The sequence below is a fragment of the Dipodomys spectabilis genome, unplaced genomic scaffold (assembly GCF_019054845.1).
Source record: "Dipodomys spectabilis isolate Male_0828 unplaced genomic scaffold, ASM1905484v1 ptg000094l, whole genome shotgun sequence".
Lineage (NCBI taxonomy): Eukaryota > Metazoa > Chordata > Mammalia > Rodentia > Heteromyidae > Dipodomys > Dipodomys spectabilis.
This window is the reverse complement of record NW_024870771.1, coordinates 15,723,665-15,746,699: the sequence shown is the minus strand read 5'-3', so window position 1 is coordinate 15,746,699 and position 23,035 is coordinate 15,723,665. Positions and strand designations below refer to the sequence as shown.

Below are 23,035 nucleotides of genomic sequence, written 5' to 3'. Positions count from 1 at the left end.
ATGCAGAAAAGCATTTCATCATTACTACATTAAGTATATTTGTCATTCATGAAGAAAAAATTTGTAGTTGGAGAATGACCTTGGTTTGGTGGTTTCAGAAAGCAATCTGAGTGCTTAATTATTTGCTCCTTCATATTGTTATGGTTGTATTTACATTATGAAATAGAAGACATTGGATTTTTTGATTTAATAGCTGCCTGTTTATATATTCTTTCCTTTTTCAGGGCAAAGAACAGGAGCACACATTTGTTTTTAGACTGGATCATCCAAAAGCATGCAAGCATTTATGGAAATGTGCTGTGGAACATCATGCCTTCTTCCGCCTCCGAGGACCTGTCCAAAAGAGTTCTCATCGCTCTGGATTTATTCGACTAGGATCACGGTTCAGATATAGGTTAATTTTAATAGCTGTTTTTAGTATTTTCCCTCCATTCTTGCATACAGATTACAGTGTAAATGTTGGATTGACCTCATTTCAGAGGTGGAAACCACAGTATAGAAAAGTAAAATGCTTTGCTATTGGTTAAAAGAAAAATTAAAAGTGGTATTTATTATAATTTCTTGACAAGATGGAACATTTTAGTAATTGTGTTACTGATTTTTAGAATCACTCTTAATGTTTACTAAATGTAATAACCAATGTTGATTTATATCCATCTAATTCTAACAGCTAAGTATCATATAGAAAAAGGGTATCTTGCACTAAATGAGATACGAATCTGAATATTTGTAGTCTTGTAGCCTGATATTCCATTATTCTTATAGACTCCTGTTTCTTGTTTTCATGTGTTAGAAATGTTTTTGTTTATGCTACATCACAATAGATTATTAGTTTTGAGATTTCAGCATGCCATGTGAATATTAAAGAAGGAATGGTTAATACTAGTAATATGATAAGTCAACCATGGAATTCATGTAAGACACTTCTGTTTTAAAATTAGGAGGCCATTTCTTAACAAAATTTAAATGGAAAATTAGCAAGATAATGGTTTTTAAATTTTTTTTCTGGAAGATTGGGTATATTGACTCCACCTATAGTCCTAGCTGCTTGGGAAGCTGAGGTCAACATGATCGCAGTTCCAAACCAGCCTGGAGTTCATAATCCTCATCTCAGCCAATAAAAAGCTGATCCTGATAGTGCATGTTGATTATTCTAGCTATCTAGGAAGCATAATAGTGGATTGTAGTCCAAGTTGGTGTGGACAAAATAAACAAGACCCGATTCAGAAAATAACAAAAGTAAAACTGACTGGGGATGTGTGGTTCAAGTGGTAGAGGTCCTGAGTTTTCAGGACCACCAACAAAACCCCAAAAAAGTTCCTGGAAAATTATTCTGGAAAGCATATTATTAAAAGTAACTGGGAGTTTTACACTTTACAGTGAGGAGTTTGAATACAGAGTTCCATAGGAACATAGACATTTTGACATTAGACATAGACATTAGTAAACTTATTAAGTATGTTTGTGGATGATAGACATGCTTAAGGAACAAAACCATCATATGTTGCATATTTCATGAAGGCTTAAAGAGTGTAAGAATGATGTGGTGAAAAGGGACACTGAAATTATTATTAGTAGCTGCTAGTAGTTATTTATTATTATTATTTTTTGGTTGTGGGGCTTGAACTCTGGGCCTGGGTGCTGTCCTTCAGCTCTTCAGCTCTGGCTTTTTCTGTTTATGTGGTGCTGAGGAATCAAACCCAGGGCCTCATGCATACAAGGCAAGCACTCTACCACTGAGCCACCTTCCCAGCCCTGTTAGTAGTATTTAGAATGACATTCAAGATGTTTCTTTGAAGGGGAATCTTGATGTTCTATTACTTATCTGTATTTAGTTAGCTACTGTAGACCTCAGATTCTCTTATTCTTCTGTCTCATTTACTTTAGTGGGAAAACTGAGTATCAGACCACAAAAACTAATAAAGCAAGGAGATCAACATCCTTTGAAAGAAGACCAAGCAAACGATATTCTCGACGAACTTTACAAATGAAAGGTGCGTGCAGCCCGGTTTCAAAGGTCTGTTCTTCCTTGACAATTAATCACATATTGTGATATTTACTTGAGGGAAAGTTCCTTGAAGCTCCTTGGTCTGTTCCAATTAATTCAGGTATCCTTATGTAATGTATGTCATAAACACTGGGAAAAATAGCCTATAATGCCAACTGAGATTAAATTTTATATTAATCCTCATTCAGATGAACATAATTTGAGATTATGGTCAGTTTTTGTTTGTGTTCAATATTTTAGTGTGCCTTTAGAGTAAAATGTTTTTTCTTAGAGGTGTTTTTAAAATATTAGCAACTTTAACATTAAGAATTCTATTAGCTACAGTTTTAAATTTAATATATACCAGATATTTCCAAATACATAAATTTTACTTGTTATTTAAGATATTTCAGTTGTATAAGAAACAGCAGTTTACCTTTCACAAATAAGTTAAATCTTAAGTTTGGCTTTGAATCTGAGAGTATATTAAAATACATCTACATCCAGTGTCAAGGTCATCATGAGTTTTTTCAAAAATAAATAACCCTTGTGATCTGAATTTTAGATTATTAGAAGTTTTTGTTAGGCTGGGTGTTGGTAGTTCATGCTTGTAATCTTACTCAGGAGGCTGAGATCTGGGGATCATAGTTCAAGGCTGGGTGGGAAATTCCATGAGACTCATCTCCAACTAACAACCAGAAAACAGGAAGTGGCATTGTTCAAAGTGGTAGAGGGCTAGTAGCTTTGAGTGAACAAGCCCAAGGACAGTGCCAAGGTCCTGAGCTCAAGCCCCTTGACCAAAGAAAAACAAAAATTATTGGCATAAATAATTATACAAGGAGTTGCACTATGATATTTAATATGTACAGATAATCTACAAAGTTTCAATTTAACATGTCCATTTTTGTGTATAATGTACCTTGATCAGTGTCACTCCCTGCATTTTTAACTTCCCCATCTATCCCATCCCCACTTACCTCCTAAATTCTCCTAGGTCTAATAGCCAAGCACCGGTAATGCCTATAATCCTTTGCTACTTAGGAAGCCGAAATCTGAGGACCCAGGTTCAAAGCCAGCCCAGGCAGGAAAGGCTGTGAGACTTTTATCCCTAATAAAAAAAAAACTGGAAGTGGCAATGTGACTCAAGTAGGATAGTGCTAGGCTCGAGCAAAAAGGAGTTGAGGGACAGTGGGCTCAGGCTCAGAGTTCAAGCCTAAAAACTGACCAAAAAAATAATAATACTGAGCATTATGATTGTATTTGCCTACCATTCCTCTGTCATTTGTCCACCTTCCTTCCTCTTAGCCCCTATTGCAGTATTAAGTAGCTATACAAAGGGGTTTCAATTCCAGAAGCCCAGGTTATCAGTACATTGTATGTTGATCAATGTCACTCCTTCCATCATTCTTTCTTTTTTTTTTTTTGGTCGGTCGTGGGGCTTGAACTCTGGGCCTAGGCGCTGTCCCTCAGCTCTTCAGCTCAAGGGGAGCGCTCTACCACGTGAGCTACAGCGCCACTTCTCCATCATTCTTTCTATGTATATATATATATATATATATATATATATATATATATATATATATAATTTTTTTTTGGGGGGGGGGTCTGGTTGTGGGGCCTGAACTCTGGGCCTGGGCGCTGTCCCTCAGCTCTTCAGCTCAAGGCTAGCACTCTACCGCTTGAGCCACAGCGCCACTTCCGGCTTTTTTCTTTTTGCTTATGTGGTGCTGAGGAATTGAACCCAGGGCCTCAGGCATGCAAGTCAAACGCTCTACCACTGAGCCACCTTCCCAGCCCCTCTTTTTTTCTTTAGTTTTATTTTTCAGATAAGTCCTAGTGTTTTTGCCCACACCTCACAACTGGTTCAAGCTGGGGTTACAGATGTCCTCACCCTCACTTGGCCTCAATAGTTCTGTTTTTAAAAAGATACTTTATACTTAATTTATTTGGAAGTGGAAATAATTGCTATTACTGAATTTACTGGCATGAGCCTCAGAACATTTTTGTAAAATCCAAGTTTTTGAATAGATAGTTTGGAAGCATGGTTTTTATCAAGCAATTAATCAATTTTTTCCATCAAAGTGAAGCAATTTCTTTTGAAGGATGAGACTAACAAGATTTTTTTTTTTCTTCTGTTAGCGAGTACCACAAAACCTGAAGAACTAAGGTAAGTAATATATTGCAACTTAGAAAAGTTTTATATTTAATGTATAAAAGTTAAAATTCTTATCTTTAATGTATATAATAAATATATATATAATTTATACAGATACCAAAAAGCAGTTTCAGCGATTTATATAGTTGCTGTTATTTGAACATTGTTAAGGATCTCTTAGTAACAAGTTCTCCATAGGCATTGGGAGACAGTAGAGAACAAGTAAATGTAATGCCAGATAAAGTTGACATTAAGAAAATGAAGCATTTTCTAATTTGGGGAGGGGAAAGGAAATAACAAAATGCTGAAATAAGGATACAGGCTGACCCATTGTAACAATGAGATGTATAAGACACTATGTTGAAAACGAACTTTACAACTGGGGCCGGGGAGGGAGGAGATGGTGAGGGAAGGAATGGCAGGGGAAAAACAAAGGAGAGGGTAACAATGCTCTATAGGAAATGTACTCATTATCTTATGTAACTGTACCCCTCTGTACAGAATCTTTACAGTAAAAAAAAAATATTAAGTAAAGAAAATGAAGCACTTTGAAGACGTATAACGTGGAATGGATATGCTATTCATAATGAAAATGACATTATTAGCAAGTGATTGAGAATATAAAAATGAATAAATTTGGGGCTGGGAAGGTGGCTCAGTGGTAGAGCGCTTGCCTTGTATGCCTGAGGCCCTGAGTTCAATTCCTCAGCACCACATAAGCAAAAAGAAAAAAGTCGGAAGTGGCGCTGTGGCTCAAGTGGTAGAGCACTAGCCTTGAGCTGAAGGACAGCCCCCAGGCCCAGAGTTCAGGCCCCATGACCGGACCCCCCCCCCAAAAAAAAAAAAAAAACGAATAAATTTAAAGCACAAATACTGATTTTTGCACATAAGCAATTTTATTTGTAGGACAGGTCCCGGTTGGTAGTGGTATATAATCCTTCCTTACATGATGTTGAATTAGGGTTAGTAGTTTGGTTTGTGTGTCTCTAGTCACATAGTAATTTGGTCTATAATTTTCTTATATCTTTATCTGGTTTTGGTGTCAGGGTGATACTGGCTTTACAGAATAAGTTAGTAAATAGGCCCTCCTTGTAATATTTTTAGAAGAATTTGTAAAGAATTGGTATTCTTCCTTAAATCTGTGGTAGAATTTATGTTATATGGCTGGCCTGGATTTTCTATTAAGTTTTACGATTCTTCATTCAGCAGGGAGTAGGTGGCTCATGCTTGTAATCCTAGCTATTAAGTAGACAGATATCTGAGGATCACAGTTCAAAGCCAGTCCAAGCAGGAAAGCCCATGGGACTCTTATTTCCAATTAACAACTCCCTTGTACCCGACCCCAGCCCCCAAAAAGCCAGAAGTGAAGCTGTGGCTCAAGTGGTAGAGCACTAGCTTTGAACACAAAAGCTTAAGGGCAGCACCCAGTTCTTGACTTCAAGTCCCAGGCCCAGCACCAAAAACAAAAACAAAAAACACTCAACTATTTTGTCATGCCTTTATTGGCTGAAAGGGAGATTGGGAAAGAATATGAGAGCTTAAAGTAAAGGAAGTACCTAGAAAAGAACAGAAGTGTAAACAAAATATTTAAGCAGTAATATGATGTTGAAAAATGAAGGCTTGTTTGCAAAATATAGGCTTTCCTGTAAGATGTCCTGAGATACATATTTTTTAAATAAAAAAATGAGTATGTTTCGTTTCTTTCTGAGAATTAAAAGTTAATGTGTTACTGTCTTTGCAATGCCTTTGCTTCGGGAGTAGAAAAAGCATACTTAAATGCTGATAGCCTTTTTTTGTTTTTTAGAATAGGCTTTTAACCTTCCTCCCTTCCACCCTTCTCTCCATCCTTCTTTCCCTTCTTTCTCTTTGTGATTTCTTTTCCAAGTTTGCTTTCATCTTTTATGTGCCTGCATTTGGGACTCTGTATTTACCTGTAAATAAAGTCTATTCACCTTCTCTGTTCCAGAAAGTGATCAGATTTTCTGGTTTATGAATGGTTTCTTCCTTTGATTCTCTGTTGTGTGTCTTTAATCATTTGCATAAGAATTTGGGTGAAGGGAATGTAAATGCCTGTGTTCAATTATCTGTTTTGAACAAGACAGAGGAATTTTAAAAAGATGCCTTCAAGCTCAGCTAGTTACTGCATTTTCAATCTTCCTTGGTACCCAGTTCCAGCAAACAAAGCAACTCTTAGTTTTTCTATTTGCTGGGGACAAGAGAAAGTAGTCTGTAATCCAAACCACAAAACCAAATCCCAAACATGGCAGAAATGATGTTCACCATTGATTTTGTTACAAAGACACGTAGTCTAAACACTTGACCTCCATATCCTCACCTATCAGTCCTGACTAATAAAGGGAGAGACTGAAGGAAGATGCCAGGGTTCACAGAGCAGTTAGACTTTTTAATGGTTCATCCTTTGTTGGGTGTCTCAGAAAACTAGCACAACCTATACCCCCTGGGGAAAGCAATGACTAAAAATTAGTAACCCAGAGATCCCAAAAGTACATAATTGTGTGGTTTTTTTTTTTAACTAGTTAATCTCTTAAACTTCAGTTGCTTTGTCTATAAAATGTGGTGGTGGAGGGTGATTCCCACCTTTTAGGATTGTTATGAAGACTAAATATGATAATATACATAAAGTACTTGGTTTAACATGGTAAATACCCATTGCATTCTGAATGTGTGTGTGTGTGCACGTGCATGTGTGTGTGTGTGTGTGTGTGTTCCTTTATGGAAAATTGTAGAGAAAAGGAAGGAATTTTACCCATCTCCATGAAATTCATAGTCTGAAGGAAAGATATAACCATAATTTCACACTATGTGTTATTTATTTATTTATTTATTTTTATTGTGAAAATACCATGCAGAGGGGTTACAATTACATGAGCAAGGTAATGAGTACATTTCTTTTTCTTTTTCTTTGGGTCCGGTCGTGGGGCCTGAACTCTAAGCCTGGGAACTGTCTCTCAGCTCTTCAGCTCAAGGCTAGCACTCTACCACTTGAACCATAGCGCCACTTCCGGCTTTTTTCTTTTTGCTTATGTGGTGCTGAGGAATCGAACCCAGGGCCTTACGCATGTAAGGCAAGTGCTCTACCACTGAGCTACCTTCCCAGCCCCAATGAGTACATTTCTTATCAAGCATTGTTGCCTCCTCCTTTGTTTCCCCTTACCATCCCTTCCCATCTCCCCTCCTCCCCTTACTCTATGTGTTTTATATCTAACAAAAATTTGATGCATATAAGTAACTCCTCAATTCTGGTGGAAGATATGACTCTTTTTTTCTCCAGGGATACTAACAGAGAAATCAGACATATATAATCATAGTTCCCCTCATTTGTAGTAATTAGAATATGCCTATAAATCTATGCCTATGAATCTAAATAATTCATACAACCAGTATTCTTTACTGACTGTATAATGATAACATGCAATAAGACATGGCTTCTGCCTATATACACTTTAAAGTCTAACACTTAAGAATTATAGATATAAAAATTATATTAAGTGAAGTAAGCCAGGCGCAAAGAAACATAGGTCCCATGGTTTCCCTTATTTGCAATAACTAGTATACATCTGAGACAAGCAGAAAAGGTCAGATAAGATGATGTTAAGCGAAATGAACCCCAAGATAAGCACACAAGTGGTTTTTTTCTTTCTTGCTATTGTTTCTAACATATTTATAAGGTACCATGTGATTTATTATTTTTTTTTAATTTCATTGTATGTCTTTCCCCCATGGTATAAGCTGTTTTCACTGAATTTGATGTTGGTATAATTTGGGGAGGAGAAGGGAAAAAACAAATTGTTTAAGTAGGGATACAGGTTGACCCATTGCAACGAGATGTACAAGATGCTATGTCAAAAAACGAACTTTACAATTTAGGCAGGGGGAAGGGGGGGAAATGTAGTTGTGGAGATGGGAGGGAAGGGATGGTAGGGGAAAACAAAGGAGGAAGCAGCAATGCTTGATAAGAAATGTACTCATTACCTTGCTCATGTGATTGTAATCCCTCTGTACAGTATTTTCACAATAAAAAACTTATTAAAAATTATATACACAGCTAAATCCATCATGGGGACAGAGTGACTTATCATTTGAGTAAGGCAGTTTTCCAAGTCACCTCATTCTCATGTCCAAATCTTCTCTTTGCTCTCTGGCCACCACCAGTTTCTGATTATGTCTTTGTAACTATGCTTACTTCTTAGGTAATAGAAACATTATGTGGGCTGTGTCTAAGGAAAATTGACATGGGTTCAAAGCTGCTTGGATTTTAATCGCCTTGTGGTCAAATGAGTATTTTGGAGAATACACTTTGTTCCCAATGACCTCCCAACTCTTATTACTGACTTCTTTGTTGTAGTAACCCTTTAGTTCATTATTCATCTTATAAATAATGCCTGTGCAGAAATAAGGGGAAGAAAATCTTAAGCCCCACCATTTCCTCAAACTCAGAATGTTAATATCTGGAGGCAGAAAAAAACTTTGACACTAAACAAATACAGATTCAATTCTCAGCTCCTCTTCTTTCTAGATAAATTACCCTGAACAAATGAAACTTAATTACTGAGGCTTAGTTTCCTCTTAAGTAAAACAAAATGATAGGGCTGTACCAGAGACTGTTCATTTCTCAAATTCAGTCAGTCTTTACCATAATAGTGAAATTTTTAGTTGACTATGAAGTCATCCATAATGGAGCAAGCTTTCCTTGACCATGTGCATAAATTCTATTGAGACATCTAGGTATAAGTAAAGATGTACTGATAAATGTTGAAAGAGAGAGAGGGAGGGGAAGAATGTATATATATATATATAGAAGCACATATATATAATAAACATGAGTTACAGTTTTTACAAACACTATGTAAAAAGTGATAATACCACTTATAGATGAATATACAGCTCTTTAGGTTCCGTTTAGATGTGCTTTATCATTTTCATCTGGACGAGACAGATGGGAACACTCTTCTATCTCTAATAAGATATAAGTAGCTCCTTTATTGTTTTATTGTATTAGCAAATTCAGCCACACCCAAACAAACATAGATTGCATGGTTCCCCTCATTTGCAGTAATTAGAATATGCTTATAAATCTACAAGTAGAGCTGGGAAGGTGGCTCAGTGGTAGAGTGCTTGCTTTGCATGCATGAGGCCCTGGGTTCAATTCCTCAGCACCACATAAGCAGAAAAAAACAGAAGTGGTGCTGTGGCTCAAGTGGTTGAGTGCTAGTCTTGAGGTGAAGAGCTGAGGGACAGTGACCAGGCCCAGAGTTCAGGCCCCACGACCGACAAAAAAAAAGAAAATCTACAAGTAAACACCTTGGATGGTAAAAGACAAAAAATTACACTTGCTCATGATAAATTAAACAGAATTCTAAACATTCACACAGTAAGACCAAAGGAGGATATTTTTAGGATAGGATCACAAAGGCTCAATAGCTATGTGTATATGATCATATAAAATGGTGGTTCTCAAAATGAACTTCAAGAAATAGAAACAAGGTTTTTTTTTTGTATTTTGCTTTTTGTCTTTGTCTTGTTCTTTTTTTTCTTCTTTGTTGATATTTTTTATTTCTGTACCTTTTGTATGTAAATATCTGTTTTGGGGAGGGTAAGGAGAGCTCAGAAGTGGTGGGACAAAGGGTGAACAAATACAGCAGTGATACTCACTAGTTACTAAGTTGAAAATGAACTATACAACTTGTGGAGGTCAGAAGGGAAAAAAACTGGGAGGAAATTAGGGAAGAGGTGGCATACTTGTTACCTGATTTAATGTGACTATACTCCCTCTATACATCCCCTCTACAATAAGTAAATAAAAATAAAAAGTAATTAGAAATAGAAAAAATTGGTTTTTAAGTGGTCCGTGATGCATGCTTATAATCCCAGCTATTTGCTTATGATCTTAGGTACTCTGGAGGTAGAGGAAAGAGAATCAGGAATTTGGGGTCATTGTGGGCAAAGTTAGTAAGATTTTATCTCAAAAATAAAAATAAAAGCTGGGGGGCATAGGTTGAGACCCCAAGTTCAATCCCCAAGTATTGAGAAGTGAAAAAAGAACAGATTTTTAGAAATGAAAGCTAGATGAAGGCCTAATTCTTCTGAAGGTTATTGAGCACAACTAACAGTGCTTGACAGACTTCAGCTGGGACTGGTATGCATACCCCCTCTCCCTCCCTTCCTGGCCCTTGACCCTTGGCAGTTTTGTCCTCATGAATGGTTTTGCTCTAGTGAACCATGAGAAAAAAAATAAAACTTTTTGAAAGGTTACAGTTATTTGACCTAGAAAGTTTCTTGACCTTGTACTCTGTAGTTTTGTAAAATGCCTACTTGAATAATAGATCTTTAAATTTGCCTCATGCCAGTTATATCCTTATACTGTTTTGTTTCCTAATTACTCCCTTGTGAGCCTTGACTAATATATTTATATTAAGAGACAAAGAGGTGACATTTAAAAGGATACCTGACATTTTTCTTGTCTTTTTTTCCTAAACAAGAGGTGTTATCTAGGCTGGCCCAGAGCCCTGGGCTCAAGATACACTCCTGTCTCAGCCTCCCACTGACTTAAATGCTTGGACTACAGACATAGTCCACCTCTTCAGGAAACTAGTTGTTTTTTGTTTTTTGGTGGTACGGGAGTGTGAATTGAGATCCTCATGATTGCTAGGCAGATATACATTTGAACTACTCCAGGCCCCCCCCCCTTTTTTTTTTGCTTTAGTTATTTTTTAGGATAGGGTCACACCGTTTTTTTGTTTTGTGTTGTTTTGTTTTTTTGGGCAGTCGTGGGGCTTGAACTATGGGCCTCGGTGCTGTCCCTCAGCTCTTCAGCTCAAGGCCAGCACTCCCACCACTTGAGCTACATCCAACATTTGTAGTTTTCTGGTAGTTAATTGGAGATAAGAGTCTCACTGACTTTGCTGCTGGGCTGACTTTGAACTGTGGTCCTCAGATCTCAGCCTCCTGAGTAGCTAGGATTACAGGTGTGAGCCACTGGGGCCCAGCAGTATCTCTATTTACAGTCTTGTAGGGGTTGGCCTTGCATGGACCTGTGACCTTTCACTGGCTGGGATCACAAGTAATAAATGCATCTTACCTGGCATATTGATTGAGATGGAGTCCTGCTGAGTTTTTGTCAGAACTAGTATCAAATCTCAATCCTCCCAGTCTATGCCTCCCAACATTCTATGATTATAGGTAAGAGGCACTAAGGCCTGCCCATTATGATAGCCTTAGTGACAGCCTTGGAAACAGGTAAGAGTAAAGAAGTGGCAAAGAAAGAAAGTCAGTTGAGCAGGATGAGGATATAAATAAGAATATTTACTATACATGATCTTTTGAAAGGAAAGTTAGAGTTGGGCCCCAGTGGCTCACACTTATAAAGCTACTCTTAAGTCTGAGATCTGAGGATTGAGATTCAAAAGCTAGTTCAGTCAGACAAACTTGAGAGAATTGTCTCCAGTTAACCAACAAAGAAGAGCTAGAACTAGAATGTTGGCTCAAGTGGTAGAGCATCAGCCAGCCATGAGGGAAAAGGCCAAGTGAGAAGACAGGCTTGAAGTTTAAGCCCCGATTCTTATATTCCTAAAAGGGAAAGAATAGGAGAAACTTTACTACATTTCAAATGATTTGAAAACTAGATTAACATGATTTAGTTAACATCACTTATGATAAAACACCTTTTTATATGTAATTTGTATTTTTGTCACTTTTTGAAGTTATTCTTAATTAAAAGAAAACCAACCACATGGCTGATGGTTCATGCCTATAATCCTAGCTACTCAAGAGGCTGAGATCTGATGATCATGGTTTGAAGCCAGCCAGGGCAGAAAAAAAACATTAAGACTCTTATCTCCAATTATCCACTCAAAAACTGGAAGTAGTGGTGCCATGGCTCAAGTGGTAGAGCACTGTCCTTGAGCAAAAGAGCTCAGGGACTGTGCCCAGGTTCCTGAGTTCTCACTCATGGACAAAAAAAGAGGAAAACTGTCAGAGTAACAAAGGAACCATGGACTGATGAGTCAGAATTCTGTGCCAAGAATGTTGGATGAGGTTTCATTAATGTTTAGAAATATAGTTACATACCATCATACTGTATTCTGGGAAGAGCAACATGATTTGTAGAAATTGTGACTGACAGGTACATTTTTTGCAGTTGACCTGGTAGATGGTCTAAACGTTTTGGTTTTTTTTTTTTTTTTTCCAGTTCTGGCTTGTCATCCAGGGCTTGGGTGTTGTCCCTGAGCCTCTATTGGCTCAGGACTAGCACTCTACCACTTTAGCCAAAGCACTACTTACAGCTTTTTCTGAGTAGATCAGAGTCTCATAGACTTTTTTGCCTGGTCTGGCTTCAAACTATGATCCCTAGATCTCAGCCTCCTGAGTAGCTAGAATTATAGGTGTGAGCCACTGGTGCCTGACTTTTTAAAAGTTTTTAAAAATATATGTTATCGTCTTTTTGTGATTTATTTGGAGATATCACTGAAGCATAGAATTATTAATCTATTTTGATATAGAGAAAATGAGATTCTTGGAAGGGTGCTATGGCTCAAGTGTTATAGCATTAGCCTTGAGCACCAAGAGGTTCAGGGACAGCACACAATTCAAGCCACACAATGGACAAAAAACAAACAAAAAACAAGTACTACATCTATTTAAAATTCAGTCGCTTAATGTCAAATAAAATGGTATTTTGCAAAAGCCTCTAAGAATTTGGTGACGAAATATAAGTCCCTATTTCTTACTACTAATTACATAAATCTAAGTACTTCAAGTGCATATTGTAAATAAAAGCAGAATGGCAAAAATCTTTAGATGGAAAGGCCAATTAGGTCATATTAAAAAAGGTTTTTTTCTGTTGCTTTTTAAAAATTTTATTTAGGTCTGGGAAGGTGGCTCAGTGGTAGAGCACTTGCCTGGCATGCATGAGGCCCTGGGTTCGATTCCTCAGCACCACATAAGCAAAAAAGAAAAAACCGGAAGTGACGCTGTGGCTCAAGTGGTAGAGCACTAGCCTTGAGCTGAAGAGCTGAAGGACAGTGCCCAGGCCCAGAGTTCAGGCACCATGACTGGACCCCCCCCAAAAAAAAACAATTTAAAAAAAATTAAAATTTTATTTTAAAGTCAAACACCCTTTAATCTTCACAATGATACTTATCATTATCTTAATCTACTTGCTTATGATCTAGAAAAGAAGAGCTATCTAGAAGTCTCCAAACATAAAGAAATGATAAGGGAAAGGAAATGTTAGTCACCTCGATTTGATCCAGGCATTCTGTATACTTGTATCGAAAGCAGGAACTTCCTTTGCATTATTAGAGATGGAAACTACTCAAGAGCTTTACCATTGAGTTATACCCTTAGCCTTGCATTTGCTGAACTATCACAACGTACCCTATTAATATCTGTAATTATGTGTTAATAAAGATACAGAAAATAAATAAGTTTATCATTTCATCTAGTTATGTTGATTAGGTAAATAGTATTTTTTTAAAGTTTTTGTTAGTCCGTTTTATATTACTTTTTTGTACTTTCCTAATATTAATTTATTCCTCCTAACAGTCTGATGCAAATGGGCAATCAAAAAAGATTGTGATGCAACTTAGCGTTTGTGTTTTATGTTTTGTTTTGTTTTGAATGCTGAGGAAAAAACCCAAGGTTTTGTATACTAAATAAGCTACCAGTGGGCCATATATCCAGTCCCAGTGCTTTGATTTAACCACAAATAGTAGTATAAGTTCTGATTACCTAACTTGTAATTGAAACGTAGTTTATAAAAAGTAGGACATGGGCTGGGAAGGTGGCTCAGTGGTAGAGTGCTTGCCTTGCATGCATGAGGCCCTGGGTTCAATTCCTCAGCACCACATAAGCAGAGAAAAATAAATGCTGGAAGTAGCACTGTGGCTCAAGTGGTAGAGTGCTAGCCTTGAGCTGAAGAGCTGAGGGACAGTGGCCAGGCCCAGAGTTCAGACTCCACGAACAACAACAAAAAAAGTAGAGCATACATGGTTTGGTATTGTAGCAAGATCTGTTCAATCTTGAATTCTTAATTGGTTAGCTTTCATATTCAGGTAGTTGTAATTAATGTTTTGTTACATTTTATTATTAAATAGTCGTACAATCAGATTGCGGTTCCATGAGTCAGACTACAATGAGTACAATGCATCTTGATCAATGTTACTTTTTCCAATATTCTCCCTCATTTTTCTCCCTCCCATCCCTACCCTTGAGTTACATAGTACCTTGAATTTAATGACTGTCCCTCTTCCTTGCCCCCATTTGTGAGCTCCCATTACCTTCATTTTTTGTAGCATAACGCTGCCATTAAATCTGTTCTTTTTTTTTTTTTTTTTTTGGTTGGTCGTGGGGCCTGAACTCTGGGCCTGGGTGCTGTCCCTCAGCTCTTCAGCTCAAGGTAAACACTCTACCACTTGAGCCTCAGCCCAATTCTGACCTTTTCTGCTTATGTGGTGCTGAGGAATCGAACCCAGGGCCTCATGCATGGAAGGCAAGCACTCTACCACTGAGCCACCTTCCCAGCCCTGTAGATTGTTTTCATTTGGTTTGGTTTGGAGATTGGAATTGAATCTAGCTCCTTAGGCTTGAGCATTCTACAACTTCAGCCATGCCCCTCATCATCTCTGTGCAATATTTTTCTCTCACTCCCTATGAAAGCTATACTTAAAATTTGCATCTCTTTGAGATGCTTTGCCTGTTTCTTTTATTACAATAGACATCCTGGATAGATAAAATATTTATTTATTTATTTATTTTTGGGTCCGATTATGGGGCCTGAACTCTGGGCCTGGGCACTGTCCCTCAGCTCTTCAGCTCAAGGCTAGCGCTCTACCACTTGAGCCACAGTGCCACTTCTGGCTTTTTTCTTTTTGCTTATGTGGTGCTGAGGAATTGAACCCAGGGCCTCATGCATGCAAGGCAAGCGCTCTACCACTGAGCCACCTTCCTAGCCCCTTTTCTTTTTTCTTATGTGGTGCTGAGGAATTGAACCCAGGGCCTCATGCATGCAAGGCAAGCGCTCTACTACTGAGCCACCTTCCCAGCCCCTTTTCTTTTTTCTTATATGGTGCTGAGGAATCAAACCCAGGTCCTCATGCATGCAAGGCAAGTGCTCTACTGAGCCACCTTCCCAGGCCGATAAAATATTCTTTTGCTACCCTAGTCTATGCTAATCACCCTAACACTAGCAATAATTTGAGTGCTAGCAGTATTTTTTATCTGTGCTGGGGTGTATGTGTGTGAGTGTGTGCATGTGTGTGCGTGCGTGCAAGCACATTGGGGATACTATTGGGTGCTTTACCCACTCCATCCCCAGCCTTTCTTTGCATTGTCCTTTTTTTTGGGGGGGGGGTGCCAGTACTTAGGGCCTTGCACTCTTGCTTAGCTTTTCTTATAAGGCTGGTGCCACCTGGGCACAGCTTTACTTCTGTCTTTTTTACTGGTTAATTGGAGATAAGAGTGTCAGGTATATCTGCCTAGGTTGGCGTTGAACCGGATCTCAGACTCTGTTATAGTTAGGATTAAACTTGTGACCCATCAGCTCTAGGCCTTTACATTATACTTTGAAGGTCAGTAACTTAACCACAAGTCTTGGGTTGTATTTAATTCATTTTTTTTTCTGCAGCATAATGCTGCCATTAAATCTGAGGATTATTTTTTCACGTTCAATTTTCTTTTTTTGGCCCTGGGGCTTGAACTGAGTACCTGGGTGCTATCCCTGAGCTTTTTTTGCTCAAGGCTAGTGCTCTGCCACATTGAGCCATAGCCCAATTCCATTTTTGTAACAGTTAATTGGAGGTGAGAGTCTCATGGATTTTCTTGCCCAGGCTAGCTTCAAACCACGATCCTCAGATCTCAGCCTCCTAAGTAGCTAGGATTATAAGCTTGAGCCACCAGCTCTGGCTTTAATTAATTTCTTTATAATATTGAATATATTTCTTTTCTGTAGTAATTTAATTCTTCAGAGAAATCAGTTGCCCTTATATTAGAATATTTCAGTTCTTGGTGAAATTTTTTATTTTTATTTTGTTATTATAAAGATGATATACAGAGGGGTTACAGTTATGTAAGTCAGATAATGAGTACATTTCTTTTTGGATAATGTCAACCCTTTCCTTGCTCTGTGCTAGAATATCTATAATACATATTACAAGATAATGTGATATTAGGAAAATGAACCCGTAGATATGTATTTAAATGTGTTTTTTTCTTTCATGCATTTATTTCTAACGCATTTATAAGATTATTTCTTTGTTGCTTTGTATGTCCCTCCCCCACAGTGTAACCCCTGCTTTCACTGTATTTGATGTCAGTATAATTTGTGGAGGGGAAGGGGAAAAAAAAGTCCTTTAAATAAGGATACAGGTGGACCCCTTGCAACAATGAGAATACAAGTTGTCATGTCGAAAACGAACTTTACAACTTTGGTGGGAGGGGATTGGATGGGAGGGTGGGGGGAGGCTGGGAAGGGATGTGAAGGAGGAGGCTGCAATGCTTGATAAGAAATGTACTCATTATCTTGCCCATGTAATTGTAATCCCTCTGTACAGTATGTTCACAATAAAAAAAAAAAAGAAAAAGAAAATGTGGTATATACACACAATGGAATTCTATGCCTCCATCAGAAAGAATGACATTGCCCCATTTGTTAGGAAATGGAAAGGCTTGGAAAAAATTATATTAAGTGAAGTAAGCTAGGCCCAAAGAAACATTGGTCGCATGGTTTCCCTTATTTGCAATATCTAGTATATGTCTGAGTCAAGCAGAAAAGGTCAGATAAGGTGATGTTAGGGAAATGAACCCTAAGATATGTATTCAAATTTTTTTTGCGATGGTTTCTAACACATTTATAAGATTATTTCTTTGTTACTTTGTATGTCGCTCCCGCACAGTATAACTCCTGCTTTCACTGTATTTGATGTCAGTATAATTTGTGGAAGGGAAGGGGAAAAGCAAATCGTTTAAATTGAGATACAGTTGGACCCATTGCAACAATGAGATGTACAAGACATTGTGTCGAAAACGAACTTTACAACTTTCGTGCCAGGGGAGAGGGGGGCGGGGAGGATTGGGTGGGGGGACTGGGGGAGGATGGGAAGGGATGGGAAGGGGAAACAAAGGAGGAGGCTACAATGCTTGTTAAGAAATGTACTCATTATCTTGCCCATGTAATTGTAACTCCTCTGTACAGTATTTTCACAATATAAAAATAAAATAAAATGACAAAGTAAAAACTAAAAAAATAATACATATTACATATATATTATATATTTTGCCATTACTGGGGCTTGAACTCAGAGCATGGGCATTTTCACTGTGTTTCTTTTTGCTCAAGGCTAGCACTCTACCACTTGAGCCATGGTACCACTTCCAGCCTTTTCTATTTTTGTGGGACTGAGAAATCAAATCCAGGGCTTTATGCATGCTAGGCAAGTACTCTGCCACTAAGCTACATTCCCATTTTTTTTTTTTAAATCAGTTGTGGGGCTTGAACTCTGGGCCTGAGCGCTGTCCCTCAACTCTTCAGCTAAAGGCTAGTAATACTCTACCACTTGAGCCATAGCACCACTTCTGGTTTTCTGAGTGGTTTATTGGAGATAGGAGTCTCACGGTCTTTCCTGCCCAGGCTGGCTTTGAACCGCAGTTCTCAGATCTCAGCATCCTGAGTAGCTAGGATTACAGGCGTGAGCCACCAGGGCCCGGATCCAGTTTAGAATATTTTTTAAACTTATTTTTAGTTAAGTATACAAAGGAGTTACTGTTTAATATGTTAGAATATGTACAGTCAACCTTTATTTTCCTCATCTTGATGTAATATCTCACCTTTGAATTTTTATTTCACTTTTTTTATTTTTTTATTGTTTTGTAGTTTATTTCTGTTTATTTAGTTGATTATAGCTTGAGCATGTTTTTAAATTTGATGATGGAATATTTGAATAAATGTCTCCTAAACTAGACATTTAAAACTATATTTGTGCTGGGTTTCAGTGACTCACTTCTGCAATGCAGGTTACTCAGTAGGCCGAAATCTGGGAATCACGGTTTGAAGTCAGGGCTGGGCAGTGAAGTCTATGAAACTCTTATCTCCAATTAACCACCTAAAAGCCAAAAGTGGAGTTGTGGTTCAAATGGTAGAGTGTTAGCCTTGAACAAAAACAATTAAGGACAGCATGCAGTCCCTGGTCTGGCTCCAAATGTAAAGATAAAGATATAGATATAAAGTCATTGGAGAGGCTATCTGTAGAGATTTCTTCTCTCTTTTCTTATTTCTTTTTTTTTTTTTTTAATCAGTTGTGGGGCCTGAACTCTGGGCCTGGGCACTGCTCTGATCTTCTTTTGCTCACTAGCATTCTGCCACTTGAGCCACAGCGCCACTTCCGGCTTTTTCTGTTTATGTGGTACTGAGGAAATGAACCCAGGGCTTCATGCATGCTAGTAGGCAAGCACTCACTAGGCCATATTCCCAGCCCCGCTACTCGAAAATCTTGAATAGTAGTAATAAGTATTTGTAATGAGTATTTGTGCTGGATGTTTTGAATTTAAGGAGTTTTTTGGTGATGTTCTTTTTTGTTGTTGTCTTTATCCAATGAATAAACAAGGTTAGTAGTAAATGTCCAAAAGCATAATAAAATACATATATATGGAGACATCAAAATGCACTGAAAACCAGTGCATTCAGAGTACTGAAAGTAAATGTTTACTGGCATCGTCAGGTACACAAGTAGATTTTTTTTTTCTTGAAATAAAATGTTCATCAATGTTATTTTCATTAGCATGTGTGAATTATTTTTTAAAAAGCAAAGCTCTAGAATTTATAATCTTTTCTGTTTTCATCCCGTTTCAGTGTTCACAATAGTGTTTCAACTCAGAGTACTAACTCCCAACAGGTAAGATAATACTAACCTTCTAAAATACTGAATACACTAGGTAGTTAGTAAACTGCAGTAGCATTAATTGGAATTTCAGTGGTGTAACTTTACACAGTTTTTACATTTTCTTGTTCTTATCCTTAAGTAATATCTGACTCCTTACTCTTGCTATCCATAGATATAAAAAGAACAGATAATCTGTAAATACAAGAAAATAAAGTCAATAAGTAGTAAAGTTATCTATTCTAATGTAGTATATAAAATTTAAACATTTTATCACATTTATTCACTCTGTAGGTAATATTCCATTTTAATATTCTATATTAAATATTTTTTAGTATTTGTGTTTGTTAGTGTTCTGTTTGACCTTTTATTTAAGCAAAATCTGTGAATTTTATTTTTGTCCAAAGGCTTGGGGTGTACAGTCTTCTCCACCTGTGATTCCTTCCACATTTTCTGCTCCGGTGCTGGTAGAGATAGAGAATCTTCCACAGAGTTCTGGAACAGACCAACACAACAGGAAATGGTTTGTTAGCTCTTTAAAAATAATTACTTACTTGATTCCAAATCTTATGAGAACTATAAGTATGATTGAAAACAAATTATCCATATTTGTGAGCTGAGAAGATGACTACTAAGCATTCATTGGGAGATGAGGAAAGTAAGGTATGTGGAGGAAGAAGGGAGTAGACTTGTCTAAATGGAGAACATGAGACAGCTGTCTTTGTTTGAATTAATATGATCTGGGAGTAGTAAGTGATTCTCTGTTGACAATAATCTTCTTTGTAATAAGTAGAACCTTTTCCTAGATCATAAGGAAAATAAGTTTATTTTGTTCTATACACGTGACGTTCCTCATTAAAGACTGAATGTTATGCCAAAAGGAAACAAATTAGTCTAATAAAGTAAATCATAAAATATTACACTTTTTTGGAGATTGAGACAGAATTTGATGAGAGTTAATGTGTTTAATTCATTTATGTTACTAGTGTCTTTTTCTACATGAATGTTGAATACACAAATATGGATACTTTGTGGATGGTTTCAGTTAATCACTCAGGTTCATCCTTTTCCAGATTACTTAATGTGGTTTGGAGAAGGGCTTCTTGGGAATTAATTGACTGCATAATATGTTGGATGCATCTATCATTTATTCAGCTTTTGTGTCTATTTATTAAATGAACATTGATAATTCATAGGATTTTTTTTTCTTTTTTTTCTTGCTCTTAGTTTGTATAATACCTGAAATCTAATGAGTTTGTGTGGTGGTCTCAAGGTTTTGGTCAGCTTTCTGTGCAACCAGTTCTTCCTCGTGGTGGTGGGTCAACAGTGGTTGGTGATTACTTTCAGTCTTTGCTATGTAATTTTTTTTCACTGTTATTGTTGGCTTAACTAACTGCAGGATGCTTTGCTTTTGATGGTTGGGCATGATTTTACTTCAATTCCTGATAACATGGGTTTAAGATTCAAGGGGGGGATTCCCCACATTTTGTCATTTAAAATTTTCCTTTATAGTTGAGAATGTGGTAGGAGTAGTGTATGTTTGTGTGTGTGTGCGTGTATGTGTGCATGCGCACACCTGCATGCATACTTCAAATATAACAAGTGACCAATGTCAAGTTTTAGTCTTAAGTCTAGGAAAGTTTCTTCAACTTCTTATTGAACACACAGCTCCTGTAAGCAGCTATGCTTCATCTTCATCTTCTTAATGTTACCTATAAGTCCTTTTTTTTGTTGTTGTTGTTGGTTGTGGGGCTTGATCTATGGGCCTGAGCGCTGTTCCTTAGCTCTCAGCTCAAGGCTAGTGTTCTACCACTTGAGCCACAGCACCACTTCCAGTTTTCTGGTGGTTTATTGGAGATAAGAGTCTCACAGCCTATCCTGCCTGGGCTGGCTTTGAACTGTGATCCTCAGATCTCAGTTTCCTAAGTAGCTAGGATTACAGGCGTGAGCCATCATCCCATAAGTCCTTTTAACATGGACAAATACTTCATCTGTTTTAAAAAAATGATCTTAATATACTTGTTTTTTATTTTAATCTGGAATGGGAATCTGGGTAATTTGTACTCTGTTACATAAATGCTTATTGAAGTTTTCCATTTTATTTTTTTATTCTATTTTTTGTCAGTCGTGGGGCTTCTGGGCCTGAGAGCTGTCCCTTAGCTCTTCAGCTCAAGGCAAGTGCTCTACTAACTGAGTCACAGCACCACTTCCGGTTTTCTGGTGGTTTATTGGAGATAAAGAGTTTCATAGACTTTCCTGCCCAGGCTGGCTTTGAACTGCGATCCTTAGATCTCAGCCTTCTGAGTAGCTAGGATTATAGGTGTGAGCCACTGATGCCTGGCGAGTTTTTCCATTTTAATGAGTATATATTTAAAGGTGTTTGATATAATTTTTTTAGCTTACCAAGTTCCTTTGATGCAGGTTTTAGAGTATCTGCTTCGCATTTCAAGAAAAATGAAAACCTTGGAGCTGTGTGTCATCCTTGCTTTGTGTGTCTGGGCTGAGCCCTCCTTTGCTGGATGAAATAGAGTGGTGATCCTTATGGATGAGTCACAGAGTTCACACAGCATGGAACTGAGCATAGAGCTGGCATGTGTAGCAACTAATGGATTTTCTCACCTTAACTTAAAATGCATTCAATATTTTATTCTTTGTTTCTGCATGCTTTGATTTAAAATAATATGTAACAGTCCTCCTGTATCAGTAACTGAAAATTTATCACCCTTTGAGAAAAAATTTGTGAAAGTTAAGCACATAAATAAATCACTTATAAGCAAGCTAAGCACAGTGATGCATGCTTGCTATCCCAGCTTCTTGAGAGTCTCAGGCAAGAGAGACTCCTGAGCCCAGGAATTCTAGTCCAGTCTAAGTAATCTAGTAAAATCTTGTCTCAAAAAAATCAAAATAAAATACTCCTGTAATTATACATGAGAGGTATAAGTAAAAAGATCACAAGTTTGAGGCCTGGGCTCCATAGTGGCATCTGCCTCAAAAAAAAAGGAGAAAACAAAACAGAATTTAGAAATCTTGCATAAGAGGCAAGACATGAATCCAATTTAATTTTCTAAAATTTTGGAGACCTTGTGTTGAGGGTAATGATTTTGTAGGTTAGTTCTGATTAAGAAGTTATATTTCATTTGAAGGAAAGGCCATTTTATGGTTTAAAAACAAAACTGTCTGTATTTGTTCTGAAAATTTTATTCCAGTTTTCCTAAAGCTGAAAATGGATATTGAGAGCCCTGTGTGGCAGCACAAAACTGTAATTCTAGCCACTCAGAAGGTAGACCTCAGCCCAATCAACAAGCCAGGTGTGGTGATATACATCTGTAATTCCAGCTACTCAGGCAACATAGGTAGGTCTGAGGGCAGGAAAAAAAAAAAGATCAAGACCTTGTCTAAAAGAAAACTAAAGCAAAAAGGGAGTAAGGATCTTTTTCAAACATTGTTTTTGAGGTGACTTTATTCCTTTGTAGTTACTTGAATTATATTTTGCCATACCATACCATTTTGCCATACCATAAAATTTTGATTTGCTGAACCTTCACAAATGTTTTCTTTCTACTGGAAGACTTTAACCATTTTTAACCAAAAACTGCATGTGTCCATTTCACTCTTCCAGTTCTGCAGCACTGTGCTAAAAGGCATCCATTATGCTTGAATAGCTTCTTGGAGGGGGTTTATAATCTCATCACATTATCCTTGTGAGTTATAAAATTACTCTGAGAACAGAAGATTTTTCTTTTAATGTTCTTCTGAATTTTGTTTTCTAAATTTCAGTTTTTTGAAATCATTTGAATTTGAGAGATAATTTTTACACAATATCAGTTACCATATGCTTTTGTCTCTTTACAGTACTTTCACATATTTGAACTAAGTAATTATGAATATCTTCCTTTAAAAGATTAGTATTTTTCTTCTTCATTAATACACCAAACATGATTTCTGGCTTAGATAGTGACATCGGGGACAGATACCAAGTATGTCTTCCTCATTATGACATTT

At 37.3% G+C, this 23,035-nt stretch overlaps 1 protein-coding gene across 4 annotated transcripts in view; it reads left to right on the top strand.

Annotated features, from left to right (window-relative positions):
- The window catches only part of Epb41l5 (erythrocyte membrane protein band 4.1 like 5), a 142,955-nt gene that overhangs the window by 55,583 nt on the left and 64,337 nt on the right, over window positions 1–23,035 (top strand). For 3 of the 4 annotated variants that reach the window (XR_006148203.1, XM_042685278.1, XM_042685280.1), the window contains exons 12-16: window positions 225–394; window positions 1,888–1,994; window positions 4,127–4,154; window positions 19,006–19,048; window positions 19,441–19,556. Coding sequence is in view for 3 of the 4 variants with exons in the window: in XM_042685278.1 (XP_042541212.1) it covers window positions 225–394; window positions 1,888–1,994; window positions 4,127–4,154; window positions 19,006–19,048; window positions 19,441–19,556 (464 nt within the window). In the remaining variant the exon portion in view is untranslated. The remainder of the gene's footprint in view (window positions 1–224; window positions 395–1,887; window positions 1,995–4,126; window positions 4,155–19,005; window positions 19,049–19,440; window positions 19,557–23,035) is intronic. The other variant, XM_042685279.1, reaches the window with a different exon arrangement.